The 18,610-nt window shown below is 40.3% G+C and overlaps 3 protein-coding genes across 6 annotated transcripts in view; 1 reads left to right on the plus strand and 2 right to left on the minus strand.

Moving 5' to 3' along the window:
* LOC117239094 (ets DNA-binding protein pokkuri-like) overlaps positions 1-7,117 on the plus strand; it is a 28,715-nt gene extending 21,598 nt beyond the window's left edge. For 2 of the 4 annotated variants that reach the window (XM_033504386.1, XM_033504387.1), the window contains exons 2-5: positions 1,087-1,332; positions 2,335-2,997; positions 3,952-4,201; positions 4,780-5,110. In XM_033504386.1, coding sequence (XP_033360277.1) covers positions 1,116-1,332; positions 2,335-2,997; positions 3,952-4,201; positions 4,780-5,110 — 1,461 coding nt within the window. In that variant the 5' untranslated portion in view covers positions 1,087-1,115. Of the gene's footprint in view, positions 1-1,086; positions 1,333-2,334; positions 2,998-3,951; positions 4,202-4,779 lie in introns of those variants that run through there. The other 2 variants (XM_033504389.1, XM_033504388.1) reach the window with 2 other exon arrangements.
* A 723-nt stretch (positions 7,118-7,840) lies between these two features.
* On the minus strand, positions 7,841-9,024 carry LOC117239048 (single-stranded DNA-binding protein, mitochondrial). Its single transcript, XM_033504314.1, has 4 exons — positions 8,880-9,024; positions 8,703-8,790; positions 8,238-8,357; positions 7,841-8,077 (listed from the first exon to the last, which is right to left on the minus strand). The coding sequence occupies exons 1-4, from the start codon at positions 8,889-8,891 to the stop codon at positions 7,875-7,877; spliced, it is 423 nt and encodes a 140-aa protein (XP_033360205.1). The 5' UTR covers positions 8,892-9,024; the 3' UTR covers positions 7,841-7,874.
* Positions 9,025-11,562: 2,538 nt separating this feature from the next.
* LOC117239059 (gamma-aminobutyric acid receptor alpha-like) lies at positions 11,563-17,691 on the minus strand (the record flags this gene model as incomplete). The annotated part of the gene is made up of 10 exons (XM_033504331.1): positions 11,563-12,061; positions 12,447-12,592; positions 12,719-12,895; positions 13,072-13,232; positions 13,382-13,469; positions 13,623-13,822; positions 14,778-14,860; positions 14,994-15,214; positions 15,622-15,689; positions 17,430-17,691. Coding segments are annotated over 10 exons (1,620 nt in total), but the record flags the coding sequence as incomplete, so codon positions are not given.
* Positions 17,692-18,610: the final 919 nt, after the last annotated feature.

Genomic DNA, 18,610 nt, shown 5'->3' on the forward strand with positions numbered 1-18,610 from the left:
TATCCGGAGACGCGACATTCCGAGAATTAACCCACGTTATTCGACTGTTGCTCGCGCGTCAAGGGTAAGAGCAGGCAGTGGGAAATAAGATAGCGCGGCAGAGTCCAGGTCATTTCCCTCTCTTGCTACTTCTAACGACGTATTACGTGGAAAACTGTTGGTCGGATAGAGCGGCGTTTCGGTCCTACGAATCTCGACGATCCGACTAAGACCCGTCTAATATCGTCGTACCGTAACGTACCGTAACAAAGTGGAAAAAAAGATTATCTATATTTTAAATTCGATAGCGGGTCGAATCGCGTCGATACGGATCGCAGATAACGCCGAGGCCTGCCTCGAACTACCAGTTTCAGAAACTGGTGTGAGGACAACTCGGTGGCCGTATATCCCCGCCTATGCGTACGTGCGTCGATATCTCTACTCAAAAATATCTTTTCCGCGGAGATATATCGAGGTTTTGTTATTCGTGCGAGCGCGGTCTGCCGACTTTTATGGGCGATTGCGCGCAAGCGAAGATGCGTTCGGTTTCTCTTCTGCTCGCGATGATTGGCAACGTCCGCGCGGCAACTTGCCTTCGTTTTTCTTCTCGCGTGTGTCGTATAAAAAGCGACGAACGACGTAATCGATAGCTTCGCAAAAATAGGTCCACGCGACACGACGTAAAACGTAAAGTCGATCGGAGGGGAAAAAAAAAAAGAAAACGGCGGAGGGGTTTGGGTGTCGTGGCGCTTCCGTTCTTTCCTTTTAACGTCATTCTCTCTCTCTTTTTTCGTTCCATGGCAAGTTTCTTTCTCCGTCTGGCGATCGGTTCGCGTGGTCGGCGCTTCCCGAACGAGAATTTCCTGGTGCGAAACAATGGCGCAACGACCTTCGCGTGCCAATATCTTTGCCTTTCCTTCGCGTCTGCGACACACCTTTTTCCTCGTTATTAATTTCCTGCTTACGTCGAAATCGAAATAGACGTACGAACGAATCTATCTATCGATAGTATTTTTTAGATCGAACCCAATCGTTAAAAGTCCGCGCGCTCTAACGACGATCGTCGTCGAATGGTATTTGAAAATGTCGGTGTTTTGTCGATTTCAGGGATAAGAAGATAGAGAGAGAAACGTGTTATGAAATTGTTGCCGTCGATTCAGCTGCCGCAATTGCCACCGGTCTCGGCCGGCGGTGGAATGACGGGGATGGACTCTCGACTACCACCGGGTATATCTCTGCCTTTTAGCCCGACAGAGCTGCTCTGGCGATACGGACCTGCCATGAATTTTCCACCCACTCATCCGCCACCGAGTCCCTTTCTCGATTTCAAGACGCATCTACCAGCTAGTTTGGGTAAGTTGCCTTCCATTTTCGTCTCCTCTGCTCGCGAAACGTTCGAATTTTATTCGACGAAAGGACGCGTTCGCGATTATTGCGTTCGCTGGTCGTTAGCGCGCGCAGACTGTCGTTATTGTCATCGATCATCCTACTACCGTTATTTCACGGTTTCCCTCTTTTTCTAGCTACATATTTCCTAACAACGTCTAATTATTAATTATTCATACGTCGTTGTTACGTTTCATGAATTAGAAATATCGGTATGTTGACACGTGTGTATTCTTGTATTTAAATACGCATGAATTAGAGACCTTTAACGTCCGAGTACGTGGTCGTTGAATCGCATAATTAAACATACATATAGGAATACGTTCGTCGTTGCAATTGCCATTCGTGAGATTCGCTCGAGCGAAAAACGGCGTATTACCGCCGTTATTCGAACTTTGCGCCAAAACTGATCCACGAGCAGAGCCGAAACTTTTCCCACGTATTTCGATTTAGAATTACACCGTGGAACGATCGCGTCGTCCGGCGTGTATATACTTTTAACGACTTTGGATGCAGTCGAGCGAAATGTATTTTTACGAGCGTTTGGAATCACCTCGCTGTGAAATTTCAACTTTTGCCTGTATACTTCGTTATAGATACAACGTTTTGCATTTGCGACAAAGTTATATAATTGCCTGTAATTAGTAACTGTATTCGGAACTGGTAGGGACGCTGTAACGTTATTCGACGAAAGTACGAAGAAAAACGTGCCTGTACGTTAGTCGCGGATTAAGTAATATTTTTACGTAACCGACGTCAAATGTATTACGAACGTGTAGGTTTTTAATCGTTAGGATGTATCTTTTTATTAAAAGCATCGATACACGCGTATTCGTGTAGTCGAGTCGTCGAATACTCGTATCTCGGACTAACGATCCTAACGAACGAAAAGACCATAAGAGCGTAAAAAGAAAAAGAAAAGAAACAGAAAGAGTAGAAAGAAATTAATGGAACGCGTATGTTCGACAGCTTCGGATCCACGGCTATGGTCCCGCGAGGACGTGGCGACGTTCCTGCGATGGGCCGAGCGAGAATTCGACCTACCCCAATTCGACATGGACATGTTCCAAATGAACGGCAAGGCGCTCTGTCTGCTGACAAAGGCGGATTTGGGAGAGAGGTGTCCAGGCGCTGGCGACGTGTTGCACAACGTGCTGTCGATGCTGGCCAGAGACTTTAGCCAGCTTCAAAGATGTCTTCCCAGCAGTCCAGTGACGCCCACGAGACCGTCCGCGTATCCCCTCAGCCCCCATTCGCATCCTCCTACCCCGACCTGGACGGAGAACCCGTACACGGCGAATCTGGCCTCGTTGATGTCGGCGAATTCGGTGACGCTGTCCCCGGCGCCCTCGGTCGACAGTCAAGCAGGTTCGCCGGGGCACACGGAAGGTACTCAGAGTCAGGTTTACAAAAGCGACTCGGACGAGGACAATCAACAGGCGGCGAACGGAAGCCCACCGGCCACCCCGACCGCCCTCGCAGCGCAGAGGTTAAGCGAAGTTTGCGTCAAGGATCAGCCCAGTCCGACGTTGACGCAACCGATGATGCCTCTGACGCCCGGTGCCTTCAGAACGAACCCTGCCAGCGCTGCGAGAGAGTTTTTCCCCAGCGACTCCCCGGAACCCAATACGAGTAAGTGGCGCTTCGCAGATATTAGTTTTAAGGATTTCACGAGCCGAGTAGCCTTCGCTCGTCGGTGTTTCGTCGGTCAGATCGTACGGTAATTTTTCCAGTCCGTTCTGGTGTTCGTACAAGAGGATTCCACGGCGCTTTCTTCGACCTCCGACGACGATTCCGGTGGTACGCGACTTTGCAGCGATTTCGACGAACGGCGCGTATTTTTCAATTTTCTACTCTCGTCTTGCCTTGTCCCGATAGCGAATGTCGCGTCGTAAATCCTACCCGTTGTACAGCGAGATCGTTGCTTGCCAAACGGGGTAAAAAGCGCGTTCTTCCTACGTTTGCCCGCAGACGTTGCCCCTTGTTTTGCATTCCAACGGAGAACGACGAGATACTTGTTCGCGGACGTGCGTTTTACGAGGCTGTTGCCTGCACCATACGTATATAGATTGGCTGCGAACGCATGTTCGTCGACGATTGTCTGCCAGTTCGGACTAGATTCCATTTCGCGGACTGTCTTTGCACTTGAACTTTGTCTCCCGTCGTCCGCGGATTTGCCGCGGAAAACGCGAGTCGAACGGATTCGATCAGTTTTTATATAAAAAAATAACAAAAAGCGATCGGTTCGTTCGAGGAAGATGTTGACAATAATTGGATGGTCGTGTATCAAAGTTATTCGTTACTATTTCCTTCGACGCAACACCGCGAGTACCTGACACGCATCTGAAATTAATGTTGCGAAGGTCATGGTCCTAAAAATTCTCTACTAGATAGCAACGAATCTGAGAGAGAGTTTACAAGTATCGAATAAAGTATTCCTAGACGCACTTAGGCGTACGTATACGACTCTATCGAGTACAGATGGTAACAACGATACGAAACTGATGGTATAATTAATAATGATATCGTAGATTAGCCGACTCGAAATGGACGTGTAAAAACGCTTGCTTTTTCTTTGTCACGCAGATGGTAGACTTTTGTGGGATTTTCTGCAACAACTTTTGAACGATCCCTCGCAACGGTATACGCACTACATTGCGTGGAAAAGTCGGGAAACGGGGGTATTTAAAATCGTTGACCCCCCTGGACTTGCGAGGCTCTGGGGCATCCAGAAGAATCATCTTTCGATGAATTACGATAAAATGAGCAGAGCCCTCCGATACTATTACCGAGTGAACATCTTGCGAAAGGTCCAAGGAGAACGACACTGTTACCAGTAAGTTGATTCTGTCGTTGTAATAATTTATCTGTCGTATTGCCAACTAACAGCGACATGATACAGATATTTATCTAATAAGCTGCGGAAACTGAGACGATTTCGTAAAAGTAGGAATATTTCATCGATTCGAGAGATAAATTTTGAGCAAATACTTGCCAATCAGTTTCCCTCGATCCTCGAAAAGTTAGAAAAATAACGATATACAAAGTTTATTATATAAATATTCCTCCGTTATTGGATTAAATACTAAGAAAATGTTTATACGATTTTAGTGAAAAGTATTTTCATAGGGCCGCTTGAATATAAAAGCTGTCGAACGAAAATATTTATAATACGACGATTACAACTAACGCATAAAAGCTAGTCGAGGAAAAGCGAAACACACAAAGACCTACGTAATTGGAGGTTATTCAAACCCTTAACTGTTTACGTACGTGTTGAAATGAAGTAATTTCCCCTATATATGTACTTAATTGCTTTTGTAATTCAGTCGAGTTAAAGAAGTTGAAACTTTAATATCGAGCTTCCTACGAAATGGAATAGAACTCGCTTATAACAGGTTTCTATGTATTTAGGTTTCTGCGAAATCCAACGGAGCTGAAGAACATAAAGAACATATCTCTGCTGCGTCAGCAAATGCGGATAAAGTCAGAGCCGGAAGAAGAAGGCGGAAGTGGCGTCGAGCCGGAAATCGATATGCCGACGGACCTCTCCATGTCTAGCATGAGTCAGCCATCCAGCGAGCAACAACAACAACAACAACAACAGCAGCAGCAACAGCAGCAGCAGCAGCAACAACAACAACAGCAGCAACAACCTCTGTCTCTTCACGATCCACCCGCAAAGTATAGAAGTCACGCGTACAATCTCGTGAAAACTAATCAAGAGTCTGAAGAGAAAAAGTGACGCGAGACGTAGCACCGACCCGACTGTGCGTTTTTAACGCCAACCGAGTCAACGGATCTTGCGCTATAGAACGTACTCGTTACTTGATCAGAGACAGTCGTGTTTCGCGATGATGCGAAAAAATTGACGTACTTTCTGTTAAATACGCGAGCTATCTCGACAAAGTCGCTCTAGCCTTCGCTTTCGGAATGACACACGCATCTTAGGGATATTCGTTGCCGTACAAAGATTGCTAGGTCGTAATTTTTCAGCCACTGTTCGAACAACAAGAAGAAGTTAGTTAGAAACTGGCAACCGACTTGCGATCGATGTTTACAGGGCTTACGATGTTTACGACGAAAGACTGATAAATAAAAATATCGTGCGAGTTACCGCGTCAAGCGACGAAAAGAACGGTGTCCAAAGCAGCAACGACGTTGCCTCGGCCGTGATTAGCTGATCGTGACACGCCTCGAATAGTAAACTGCATCACGATGCATTTTATTTCGACGTTGGCCGCAACTTCGAACAACGTCCAACCGATTTTGAATCGGGCTCGAGGATGAGCAACGAACAAACAGCGGTCCATCAATTTCCACGCGTTTCAAATAGATAATTGGCTGCGCGGAACCTTGTCAAGGCCGCCAGGAGCCAATTGTCGTGCTACAATTGTGGAGGACGACGCTTCAGTGAAGCTTGAACTTTTCGCGGATATTCCGCCATCCGTTTTCCATCCTTCGTGTGAACGCACGTGCGCGAGTGTGAAACGTTTCTCGCTTCTACAACGAACTACTTTAGAAATGCTTATAGAGCGTTATCGACGAACGTACAAAACGGTGTTCGGGAAACGATCCAGCTATTTTATTCCAAAGTTCTTCTGTGATGTAAACTTTAACCTGAAAGTAAATTTTCCCGGTAAATATGCTTTTAGGTGCGACTAGAGATTGGATTTATCCAACGTTCTCTTATTTGAAAGGGATTTGAAAAGGATAAGGAATTGTTGCGAGCCAGATCTTGATATTAGTTTAAAATTAACGTAATATAGCTCAAATCGTTTAAAGAGGATCCAATGTTACGCGGTCCGGTTTGTAAATAACTAAATCTGAGAAAATTTCGAAACTAGTTTCCCGTTGCACCGACTCAGTTGTGCCAATCCAATCGTCGGTAATTACGTACATGTACGCGTTTAGTTTAGTGTGCTGTATAAAAGGAAACAGAAAGGGAAAATGACGCGATCGCCGCTTCAAGTGGTCAAAACGATGCTGAAGATCGCTTGTATCCCTACATCTATAAGTAGATACTTGTACATAAATTGACGAGCTATTGAGAGAAAACAAAACAATATAATAAACTCTATGAAAGCAGACAAAAATGTGCGAGAGTTTTAAGGAATTCGGGGCCAGAGCTATATATATACATATATATATGAATATAAATTTATGTATAAATAAATCTCTATATATATTATATATATATATATATATTTTAGTACCGAAGAGAAATTTATAATCGAAATTTCTACGTTCGTTGTCGATGCGATTGTGACTCACATTCCTCGCCAACGGAACCTAGACTTTAAACAAAAAAAGAAAAAAAAAAAAGAAAAAGAGAAAAAAAGAAAAAGTAAAAAAGGTATGTTGTAACTAGGGACCGAAGGCGTGTGTATGGTTAGAAAGTGGTTTTAAGATCGTATTTTTTACAAAAGACTCACATACAAACGGGACAGAAAGTATGGAAAAGTTCTTACGAGTGAATCGATGTACGTTTACGAACGTGTGAATGAGCGAGCGTGTGCAAGAAAGTAAGACAAGGAAAGACAAATAAGTCTGCAAATATGAAAAGTGCATTAGCAAGCAAGAGATTTATATAACTGAAGAAAAAAAAAACCGTTGTATTTCGCTATTTGTATACTGTGATCTACGTGAAGTTTTTATCATAAAAAGATGCAAATGCATAACAAACAATCGTGTATATAATTTTCATGAGAGAACAATTTATATTAATGATAAATATATTGAAATACACATATGCAATTTGTGTTCTTAAAGACAACCCAGATTTGGACCGTAACAAACATTTGATATTCCTATACATGCAATTTAATACACTTAAAGCGTGATTGTATCTAAAAATTATTTATTCGTAAGTACTAGACTTACGTGTCAATCCATAAACGTTATACACACATGGTTACATACGAATGTACATCTCACTCTAAAAATGGACGCTCCAGAAAGAATATCCCCTATGCAATGCAAAAATCCATGTCTCGATCTCGATTACGATCTTAGTTCGGATTGTCATATTGTCTTTAGAAATATATCATATACATGTGTATCACGCACGTGTTGTAGAATTTTTAAAGAGCATCGATATCCTGGAAAATTCTTTTATCTCCCAGCATTTACAATCCCCTTCCCTTACAATTTGCCAACAAAGTTTATATTTCATTTCTATTTACAAACTTTGTAGAAAATAAAACCCATACAATTTTAGAAAATTACAAACTGTTTATTGTATAACTCATTACAAGTGGACGAGCAATGTGTAAATAAAGATTTATTTACTCGTTAAGCTAACTTTAACGGTTAGTTTATTATCCTTGGATAATCGATGGTGAATCGAAACATTATAAAATAATAACATAAAAAAGATAATATATATAGTATAACTCTGATACATGAAAATATTTAAAAACAAAAATATGCTGTTACTCTTGCCTTTATTTGTATACATTTTTTACGTACATTTTAGAATATAAAAGAGATCCCTATATAATAATAGTTTAAGATTGGAAAAATATTACATCGTCCGCTATTATGCTAGTACTCGGCCTTGTAGTACCATCTTCATCTTTAAATTCCCCGTAACTTATTTTTCCCAAGACGTATACCCTTTGTCCTCTTTTCAAATAATTTAAAACAGTGTCGCGTAAACCTGGTTTAAAAATACATATCCTATGCCAGTCTGTCCGTTGTACGAAATCACCTGAAATTTTATTCGATATAGTTTCTTTTGAATAAAGTTGAAGTGAAGTAAAATGAACGACTAATAAATTAAATGTATAAAATTTATCGCATGTATATAATAACTCAAAGTCATTACGATATATAACTTAATTTGTATGTAATTAATTAATTCTACATACCATTCATATACTTATAGTTGATATGCGTGGCAAGAGAAAATATAACAACAGGATGATCTTCGTTACCTCTTTTTTGTGCTTCACCTCCTACTCTTCCCAATAGGGCAACTTGATTTATAGCTACGATTAAGATTATAGATACGATTAATATTTATAACAGCGAGAGATGGAATAGTATTTATCTGGTAAAATTTTAAATACTTGTTTCTGATAGAAGCAAGATGTAAACAACTACATTATTGTATTTCTCAAAAGCACGCGATACAAATTCACTGTTCAATTAAAGATACATACTTATTTCTGTATCATAGGCATCATAATGATGTTCATATTTTTCATTTACAAAAATGTAAAAAATCGGTACACAAGCAAATTCCCCGATCTAAGAAAGTTCTCCTCTAAACTCTTTATAATTCTGATGGTTGTTAGTGTATTGTAAAAAACAGATAAAGTTTTATTACTTACTTTTTTCTAGTTTCATATTCTCGTTAAGAGTAGTACATAATTGTCTTTTTTCAATTATTCGGAGATTTTGTACTATTCGCGGGATAACCTAAAAATAACGCAATGTGTTTAATTTCATACGTTTTATACGTATTACGTTATACGTTTTGTATCGTATATAACGTAATTTTAGATTACCTGTCGAAACATTTTTATTATTTTGTATGCGATGAAACGATATAACGCACTGAAATGAAAAACGAATCTAATACTCTCCGAAAAACTACGTTTCACACATGTGCATTCATAAAACCAGAAGGGGGAGGGGGGGAGTGGGGCGAAAAATCTGATCTATACGATATATACCGGAGTCATCTGCGCTCTAGTGACAGAAATAGGGATTAAAATTTGAAATAACAGCATTTCGCATGGTATCGTATTGGGAGGAGAAAGTAACTGTTGAGAGTTTGTCGTAAATATGGAAAATTTATTATACAATACCGAGTCACTGCTTCAAAATGGTGAGAATTTTAATTTAGTTCATTTTCTATCGATAATCCAGCACAATTTATAGCGATTTATCGTTTTTCAATGTAAATAGAAGGTTACTAATTTTTGATTAAGGTCACCTACATCGAGAAGTACAATCACGTATTATTGAAGTGAAATTCTTTCCCTTTTCACTCCCCTTGACCATTTTTCTTCTCTTCTTTTTCCTCGATAATTATCTTTCATTATCATTTTTACTTTTCCGTTTCTTTTCTTCCTTTCCTTTTCTTTGACACTTTGAACTATAGTTCGAATATAGTTCGATAATCGTTCGATTTTACGTTAATAATATTATGTACGATAATAATTTTCTGATATTTTATTTCAATTTTGTTCGTTTGAATTATATTAGCTCAGTCGTGTTTACTTTTATACACGTGTCTCAGCGTGTTTTGGTCTGATGTATCGTTTATTTTACTTGGAACGTAACATCGAATTGTTGAAAACATTTTGTTTTGTGTGCACGTTCGACTTACCACTTCTCCCTACTCCTCGCCAACCAAACCAGCAAAGGTAAATCGCGCTACAGCAGGTCATTCCAATATCGAAATTTCTATCGATAACATGTATACTTGTGCGTATTACTCCGCGACAGTTATTATTTTTCTACTTTCAACTTTGGATAGAGGTTAATTGTTCATTATCCTAAACTTTCTAAGAATCAAAAATATGTCTTCTCAGAGGAAATTATATTTCACACATTTTGTTACAGCTTCTCCACAACTTAATGTCGTCCTCCTCTCTGGAAAGGATATAGTAGCAGTGCTTCAACTTTAAGCATGTAAGAGTCTTTGCACATAGCGTTTCAATTGATCTTATTTCTCGAATTTTGCAACAATTATTATTAATTGGAAAGTGAAGTCTGGTTTAAAATTTTTATATTAATGTTCCAAGCGTTATGGTAATTAGAGTTTATTAGAATTTATATTCCTTTTGTTATCGAAGTTGCAAGTTTTCGTAGAGTTTCATATTCCGTTACCTCAAATTGTTCGAACAACCTTTGCTGATTTTCAGAACAAATTATAATAATTCATGTTTTATCAAAGATGCGTCACTCCTTCGTCTTCTTGTTGGACCTTGGAAAGGGCCTGTGGTGCTTCAAAAGCCCAGAATGTAAATAGACTTTTGTTTTGGACTTTGTTTAATTTTATTCTCTATATTCCGCGACAAATTATTATTAATTAGAAAGTAGGATCTGATTAAAAATGTGACAAGTGTAAACTTTTCATTCTCGTTCGTTATCCTACAAATTTTTTATTCGGTAGAGATCAATCTTTTATTATTTTAAATTTTCACAAAATAATTAACACTGTCATTAAGAACAAATTATAATATTCTATGTTTTGTTACAGATTTCTTCGTGGCATTTACCATGGGATTCGACGATTGTTATTCGATGGCGTTGGTTTCACCAGCTGGATTCGCCGGGCCACAACATCGACGACGACGACGACGACGACGACGACGACGACGTTCTTCGCATCTAATCGTTAGTCGCATGCATTTGTTCTACCGGTTACTCAACCATGTCGTAGAATGAAAAGTCCTAATCGACACGGTTGTATTATATAGAATTTTTGACGAGCATAGTGACCGTTGGTATTTACTATATCCGTGAGTAGTAACATTTTCATGTCCATAATCTATTTATTAGCTCAGGATAGGTTTTCTTGCACATTGCGTTTTTAGATAAGATGGATGATAATGCTTCAATAATAAGTATAATATTTACATATCACGATATAAAGAATTTGTAGATATAACACTATATGTATAAGCTGTGGCGGAGAAGTTTGATACCCTCAGACTTTGTTACTATGGAAATTTCAATTGTGATCGAAATTATTATAATGCTAACGATGATTTTATTTAAATCTGTTATATGATTGTATGGAACAATTTTATTATTCGAGTTCGGTATTCAGCTAAATTTTACTAAATTTTGAGATACGAAATAATAAAAGCGTAATTTTATCTGTCCGCTAACGTGTATCAAATTTCACTTCGCGACAGTCAGATACTAGAATCGAAACAAGATTTGAATGTTTCTTTGTGTTCAAAAGATTCCTTATGTTTTGATAAAGGAATCGCCCGAGAATATTTCTATTAATATCTCAATTAGAATCATTGATACAAATATTATTTCTCAATTCCCATCTTCTGGATAATCCAGAAAATGGAAAGTCATTCTCGTTACTACTTTGTCACTATGCTCGCTTTTAGTCATAGTAGCGTCCTCTCCTTGGCCGACATACGTGTTGCGCGTATATGTGTATAAAATACTCTGATATATTTTCAAATGGATTTATGCGTTCGCTTAAACGCAGGTAATAACCCGAGTCATAGAAGGGGAATACTAAATTTATTAAACACCGTATACACGTATATATCTGTCGTTAAAGAGTATAATATTTTGTTGAACGTGAAAGCAGAAAGGATGAAATTACGTAATTTTGTTACTAGGGATAAGTAGAAGGGGAATATGTTACGTCATAATTTGACGAAACTTGAGCTTTCCTTTCTAAAGTTAAATTTCCATTACATATATGTGTATATATCAATCTGACTTGCTATATCATACATGCACACCGCTATCTTAATTACTTTATCGATCGGATCAGTGAGAAATTGATCCAAATGGTGGATCTTGCCACTTGAATTCCTCTTGATAAGTGACGTAAATGACCCAATAGCAGACATTGAGTAGCCCAAAAGAAGCGGGAAATACGACTCGCGCCACTTTGTCGATGTAAGACACGCTGTTTATGTGTCTTGCGATCTTTTCGCCTTTCTTCCTGCAATTTCCAGCTGCTTCCCTTTGCCTGCGCCTCCTACGATCAAAGTAACAAGAATCGATGATATTCGAAGCTTTACGAGCGATTAAAACATAAAAACAACGACGAATATCGTTTCGGGACGAATGCGAAGTAAGAGATTCCCAAAATACCGAACGAATACGCTCGGCAATACGCGTAATAATATCGTTATTTTTGTTCAATTACAAAGAGATAAACGAGCCGAGTACAGAACGATATATAGATGCGAATCATCCAATTAAATTGGAAAGAACTGTACGGCGAATAAAACTGCCAGCTAGAGAACGATGGAAATATATAAATATAAATGGAGTGGAACCGATAAAGTAAATGAAACGCGATATACATATTTCCTAGGAGTTTCGAGATAGAAAATTAAAACAGCGAAGGAAATTTCTACCTGAACTCCTCGTCGCCAGCGAGGCAATAGAGAAATTGTCGCCATTTCGGTATCCACACTTCCGTTTGCGTTTGTCTTTCCATCGTCGATGGTTTCGACGTAACGGAGACTGTCATCGATGATCCTCTTCCGTAAGAGACGGATTCCTAAATAGAAATTTGTTGGAAGGTGTACAGGGTGTGTCAGATTATACGGGAAGAACATCGAGTTCAGTCTAAACGATAAAGAAAAGTGAAATCATCGATGTTTGGTAAATTGGACGTTATATTTACATTAACGTCGTAAACATCGCATAACAAAGAACTTCTCCTTCGAGGTACGTCTATTATTGTCTCTGGGTGAACCGTTTGAGGACTGCGCGACACAATACCGCAAAACCCATCCTGATAGTCGGTTTCGCTCTCATTTTCCAACTCTTCCTCGTCCAAAGGAATTTCTCCGCTACCAACCTGATAGAAGCGTGTTACAAGTCGAAGAATTAACGAAAAAGTAACGTCGGTTTTGTGAATTTTGTGCAACACAGATCAACGTACGTGCTACAGTTATTATTCATTCGTTCGACTTTTACCGTGCTAAGTATACGCGCTAAGTATTAAAATTAAGGATTAATAAAGTAAATAGATACCTTTGTAAAGTAGTGCACACCGGCGAATTCCAACAGAGTAGCGATACAGTATCCAAAACTCATTAACAGAAACCAATCAAGGGCAGTGGCGTATCTAACTTTAGGCAAGTCTGTTCTGGAATCGAGACTAATCGTGGACAGTGTCAAAACGGTAGTAATGCCTGTAATAATAATTTATTCGATATCTGTGCACTACGAGGGTTCGTGGGAGAACCTCCCAAGATTCAAACAAATATTTTACGATCCGAAACTCTATAGTTATACTAAATTTATGCATATATCCTATGTATGTTCGAAGGGACCGACTTACCCAGACCAACTCGATCGCTGGTAGCTTCACGATGAATCCAAAAAGACACCCAACTCAGGACTACTATCAAAACACAGGGTACGTAAACCTGACAGAACCATAAAGAGAAGAATATTACGAAAGGAAAAGAATAATTTTTTATTCGTTAATATCACGAGTATTGTTCGTTGGAGCGATCAGAATGTCGAGCTAACGATTAACTAAAATTACGTAACGAGCTAATTTATTCGTATCGACTTACTTGGATGAGAAAATAACCGGTGTTTCGTTGCAAGTTGAAGGAAACTTGAAGAACTGAAAATTCCCCCTCGCGACGAACAAAAGTTAAATTCCTGTACGGCGAACCCATCAGATCGAACTGCGAAAGAGCCATTCCAGGGACGAAATTTACGGAGGAGCCCTCTTGCCATTCGTAAATTAATTGACCGGACGTATATGCATCTAAAAACGTAGGATATTAAAATTAAAAAAATATTAGAAAGGCTTCCAATCTAACGTGCTCGATTACGATCAAGTTATATCTATTATTTCCATTGTTGGACGTACAGCGGAGATCGTATCCGCGACATTTCGATGAATTTCATCCTTTAATTTCTACGTTGTCGAATATAGAGGAAATGATAATAATCGGATACTGTATCGGATAGAGAGAGGGCAAGCAAACGAAAGGCAGACACTATGGAATTCCGAAACAAACAGGAAATTTACGCGTATCATAAAACACCGGCTGCCAGGATAATACGTATGTATGTATGTATGTATGCATGTTTTTGCTTGGCGATAAACACTCGTGACACATGTCCAATATCTCTCTACGTAAATCTTCGATAGCGATTCTTTACCGAAGATATCGAAATGCATTTATTTATCTTTTTTGCATTAATTGAATTTAATTTTACGTAGTTTCTGAGTTGTTGATAAAGAAGAAATAGCGTTCTTTCTACTCTTGTAGTTACCGAGTTGCTGGTAAAGAAGGAACGCCGTTCCTTGTACATTTTGCTGGAGGAGTGTTGCAAGTAAACTTGGGAAAGTCACCACGAGAGGGCAGTCGTGTCGGTATTGCGTCGGTACAAGGAAACTATATCAGTTTAGCGCATTTAAATTCATTTTTCCTAAAATTTGGATTTCTAAGTTACGTTATCGTTGCAGCAAATGAACGATATATATATATATATATTATATATAAATATATATATAAAAAATATAAAAAATAGAAAAATTTATCTCGGACGAAAATTGGAAATACAAGATACAGTTCGTCTTTTATATAATATCGATTCCATCTCGTCTACTTTCTGGCTACCGAAACGCGCGTTATTGCTCGAAAGGCTGAAAACATTTGACAAGAACCTTTTTTTTTCGTTACGAGCGTTCGAATCGTTTTAAAGATACTTACAACTTCCGAGAATAAGCGGACAAGATTGTCGATCCATGGGAAAATTTCGAAGCTCCATTGGACATTTTGCTTTTATAGTAAGCCTGTTGTAAACACGAATATAACGTATGATCGCAATCCACGTTAAATTAACGTTACGTTATTTTACGATTTCCGTATTATTGCTATTAGTTACGGTGTTTAATATGCAAATGAAATCTTTGCATTAATAACAACCTCATGGAATAAAGTATATCTCCATCTTGCGAGATTCTCAATAATTTATTCGGCACCGTGATGGTATGCACGTAGCTGTGTTTTCCATTATAAAAATACGTGTCCGGCCTCCAGATTCTTTCCAACATTTTGATGCTCAAGCTGAGCGACTTTATCGGGCCCAAGAAGCTCAAACGAGAGTCGCGCCAAGATTGTCGAAAGTAACAATCCATCGAATAATCCTGTAAAAAGTGACGCGTACTATCATCAGTAACAGAAACGCCGTCCTGTCCTTTTTGCGGACTACGAAACAGAAAGACGAATAAAACGCAAACATGTCGCACGTGGAAGAAGTTTTTTAACTTCTTCGTGAACGCGGATAATCGAAATTTTTCGGTAAACTTAACGTTTACTAAAAGAAAAAAAAAAAAAAAAAAAAAAAGGAAGAAATATCCGAAGAATTATCCGACCGAGAAATTTGTTCGCGCTTTCTATAATTTTGAGCCATCCGTTAGGCGCCTGACAAATTCCATCACGAAGAAATGTCGTGTCTTTGGACGGAGATGCAATCGTCGCACCACCGCCAAAGGAGCAGCTTTTTCGTTCCAATTTGGATCGTTTATTTGCACGTCCGACATGCTAAACCTACCATGTCAAGTTCCGACACAGGACCCATGCTTCTTATCAGAATATTGGTTTTTACCACGGTTGGAGTTCCTGGGGAAAAAAACTGGCGATTACGTCTTTTATAAACTGAAAAATCAAGATTAACTAGCGTAAAACATCGTCTATACATCTTCAACCACGTAGGATGCGTCGTAACACGATACCTGCGTTTACGACAACGCCACCATGGCAAGCAGCCCGCGGCCATTTAGCCTTACCACGACTTTACGACTGTGTCCAGGGTTCGGCCAGCAAGGAACGCAGCAATGGAGACGATAGTCGGAGATAGAGGGGCGTTGGGCCGACGCTGAAGAAACGCGTCCACGCGACGCTAAATGTGCCACACGGCCGAAACCTAATCCGACGCTCGACGATCAAACGCATGATTCAAACGCATAAAGGACAAGCCGTGGAGCAGGTCGAGAATGCCAAATTTTATAGCTGTATCGTCAAGGTGCATACAGACGTCGCGCGTCAACGGGTTGACCGAAATTTTACTTCCTTGGAAGGTGACTCTCGTTTTCGGCTTCGACTACCCCAGGAACGCGTAAAACGCGTCGTCCTAGCCGAGTATTTCGCCGCCCGGATACCGTACTACCGTAGAGCCAAAGTTTCGGACTTTTCAATAAACGACGATTACTCGATTGTTCGAAAATGAACGACGTTGGCGATTTGGAGGATTCGGAGGACGAGCGTATCTTCGAATCGATCAATCACGCGATCGAGCGAAGTGGGATTATCGTGGATCTCATCTGATCGAATTAATTCGGTTTATCAGAATTACGTAAAACGCATAATAGTAATAATACGCGATCAGTGCGAAATATAGAACGGAATCGCGTCGAAACACGTCCGTCTTTTGACGATAGGTATTATTGCTCGTAACGCGAATTGCTTGGCCAGCAGAGAGTAGACGAGAAGTTTCTCCGTGCAATCGTAAACGAGGCGAACGATTCGGATAATCCCATTTGGACGACTTGCCCGCGGCCGACAGGTTCGCGTAAGCGCGGTTCGCTTGCATCTTGGAGATATTCGGTTTTATTTCATTCTAGAAAGAAACACCCGCGGTCCGATAACGAACTCGATCAGCGTGCGTATAAATTTTTGAGCAGGACGATGAACAGGACTAGCTAAAAGGAGCGACGAGAGGGTGGCTGCTACATAGAGGAGAAAAGAAAAATAATACACAGATGGACCGAGGGAAATGAGTACAGAGGGATAATCGAGAGAATAGTTTGGCGTTCTTTTGGACGAGAGAAAAAAAAAAGAAAAAAAGAAAAAATAAGGATGATGGAAAATTGGGACCGCGTGTCAGGGATAAAGGCGATTTCGAAGGGATAGTTTCGTTCGGCTGGCTGCGATCCAACTTTCCGCGTGTTCTATTCGTATCGGACCGGCTCCTATTTTTCCCCTTTCCGCTCGATCACTCGTCAAAGATCGTTACGATGCTCCAATTTTTTCGTTGTAAACATTTCGAGATCGATATCCCAGAAAAACGCTACCCCTTCGTTTTAATCGCTGTAATTCGCGACTCTCGCCATCGTTTAATCCTTTCATCACGAGGATCGAATCGATCCAATTTGCTCGGAGCGACCCGATCGAGCGCGAACAAAATTTTACGAACGAAGAATCGTTTCAATTAGGGGAAAAAGTTGTCGTAATCGATTTTTACACGGTGTAAATTATCACCGAAAACGCGTTAATCAACGAGTTTTCTCGATTCGTAGCGTCTTACGTTCCGATAATTTCGACAATTTCGATGCGCTTGATACTCTGACACTGTCTCTTTACCCTTTCCGTGAGTAGGCAGTTGATTGTTCTCGTAGTTCATCAGAAGGTTCTCGAGAACCATCGTGATGTTTTTGGAAACAATGTCGTTGACGGTCCCTCTGGTCAACGGCGTAGCTTTCGAGGAAGTCTTCGAGGACGCGGAGGAAACGTGGAGCGCGTGATTCCGATTTCTCCACGATGACAGTAATATAAGGAGTAGAAACCTGCAAAAGTCAAATGTCGGCTTATCGAGCCACGTTACCGTTGCTATTAATCGTTTTATTTAACGGTCCCATCGATCGTAACGCGGACATTGTCTCGTGGATACGTTGGCGTCGTTTCACGAATCGACGAATTCACCTTTCAATCTATCTTATATCTAATATCGGCAACGATGACGCTGTCACCATCGTTAAACGTCGCGAGCTTCTTTCTTCGTTCGTTTCGCGATATTTCACGGTCGTTCGAGGCTTAAATCGTTAAACGAAACACCTTCAAAATCGACACGTACTCGACGATCATCGTTGCGAGATGTTATCTCGGTGCTTACGTTACGAATATCTTAGAGACAGGGATTTTGCAACGTGGTATAGAGAAATTTGCGAAAAAATCTTGTTTTCGATGGACTTTTCGCGAAAAGGGCACCGGAAGGGCTTAAAGGGCGATTCTGACGTAACGAGGGAGAACGTTCACTCGAAACATCGAGGGGCAGCCTCGTCGGAAGTTGCTGAATCCGCGGCTAAGGAGAGCACTTTTCTACCCCTCTTCCCCTCTTCTCCTCTTCCATTCCCTCTCCTTCTGCGATTGCCTCTCGGCCTTCTCCCTGCTTTGCCACGTGAAAATCGTTTTTTTTTTTTTCTTTCGGCGAACCACGTTTGAATTTTTCCATCGCCTGGACATCGCGCCGAATTGTAAAAGTCGTTTCTTCTTTGAAAGACTCGCGCACGGCAAATCATTCGAACAGTATAACGTTTTTAACGCTGTCGTTAAACGCCGATATCTCGACTTCGAGCAGGTACCGACGTTGGTACTCGGTGCATCAAGCCGTAGGTTCGTGTTATAAAAATGCGAACGTAGATTATTCAGCAAGTACGAAGGCACGAGAAACGTACGCACGCCTCGAAGCTGCCAAACAGAAATTACAATAGTTGCGCTGGCTCGTAAAAAGCCAATAATCAACGAGGAGATACGGACTGACGAAA

This window comes from Bombus vosnesenskii, unplaced genomic scaffold, assembly GCF_011952255.1.
Source record: "Bombus vosnesenskii isolate JDL3184/JDL3185 unplaced genomic scaffold, Bvos_JDL3184-5_v1.1 scf7180000013883, whole genome shotgun sequence".
Taxonomy (NCBI): Eukaryota; Metazoa; Arthropoda; class Insecta; order Hymenoptera; family Apidae; genus Bombus; species Bombus vosnesenskii.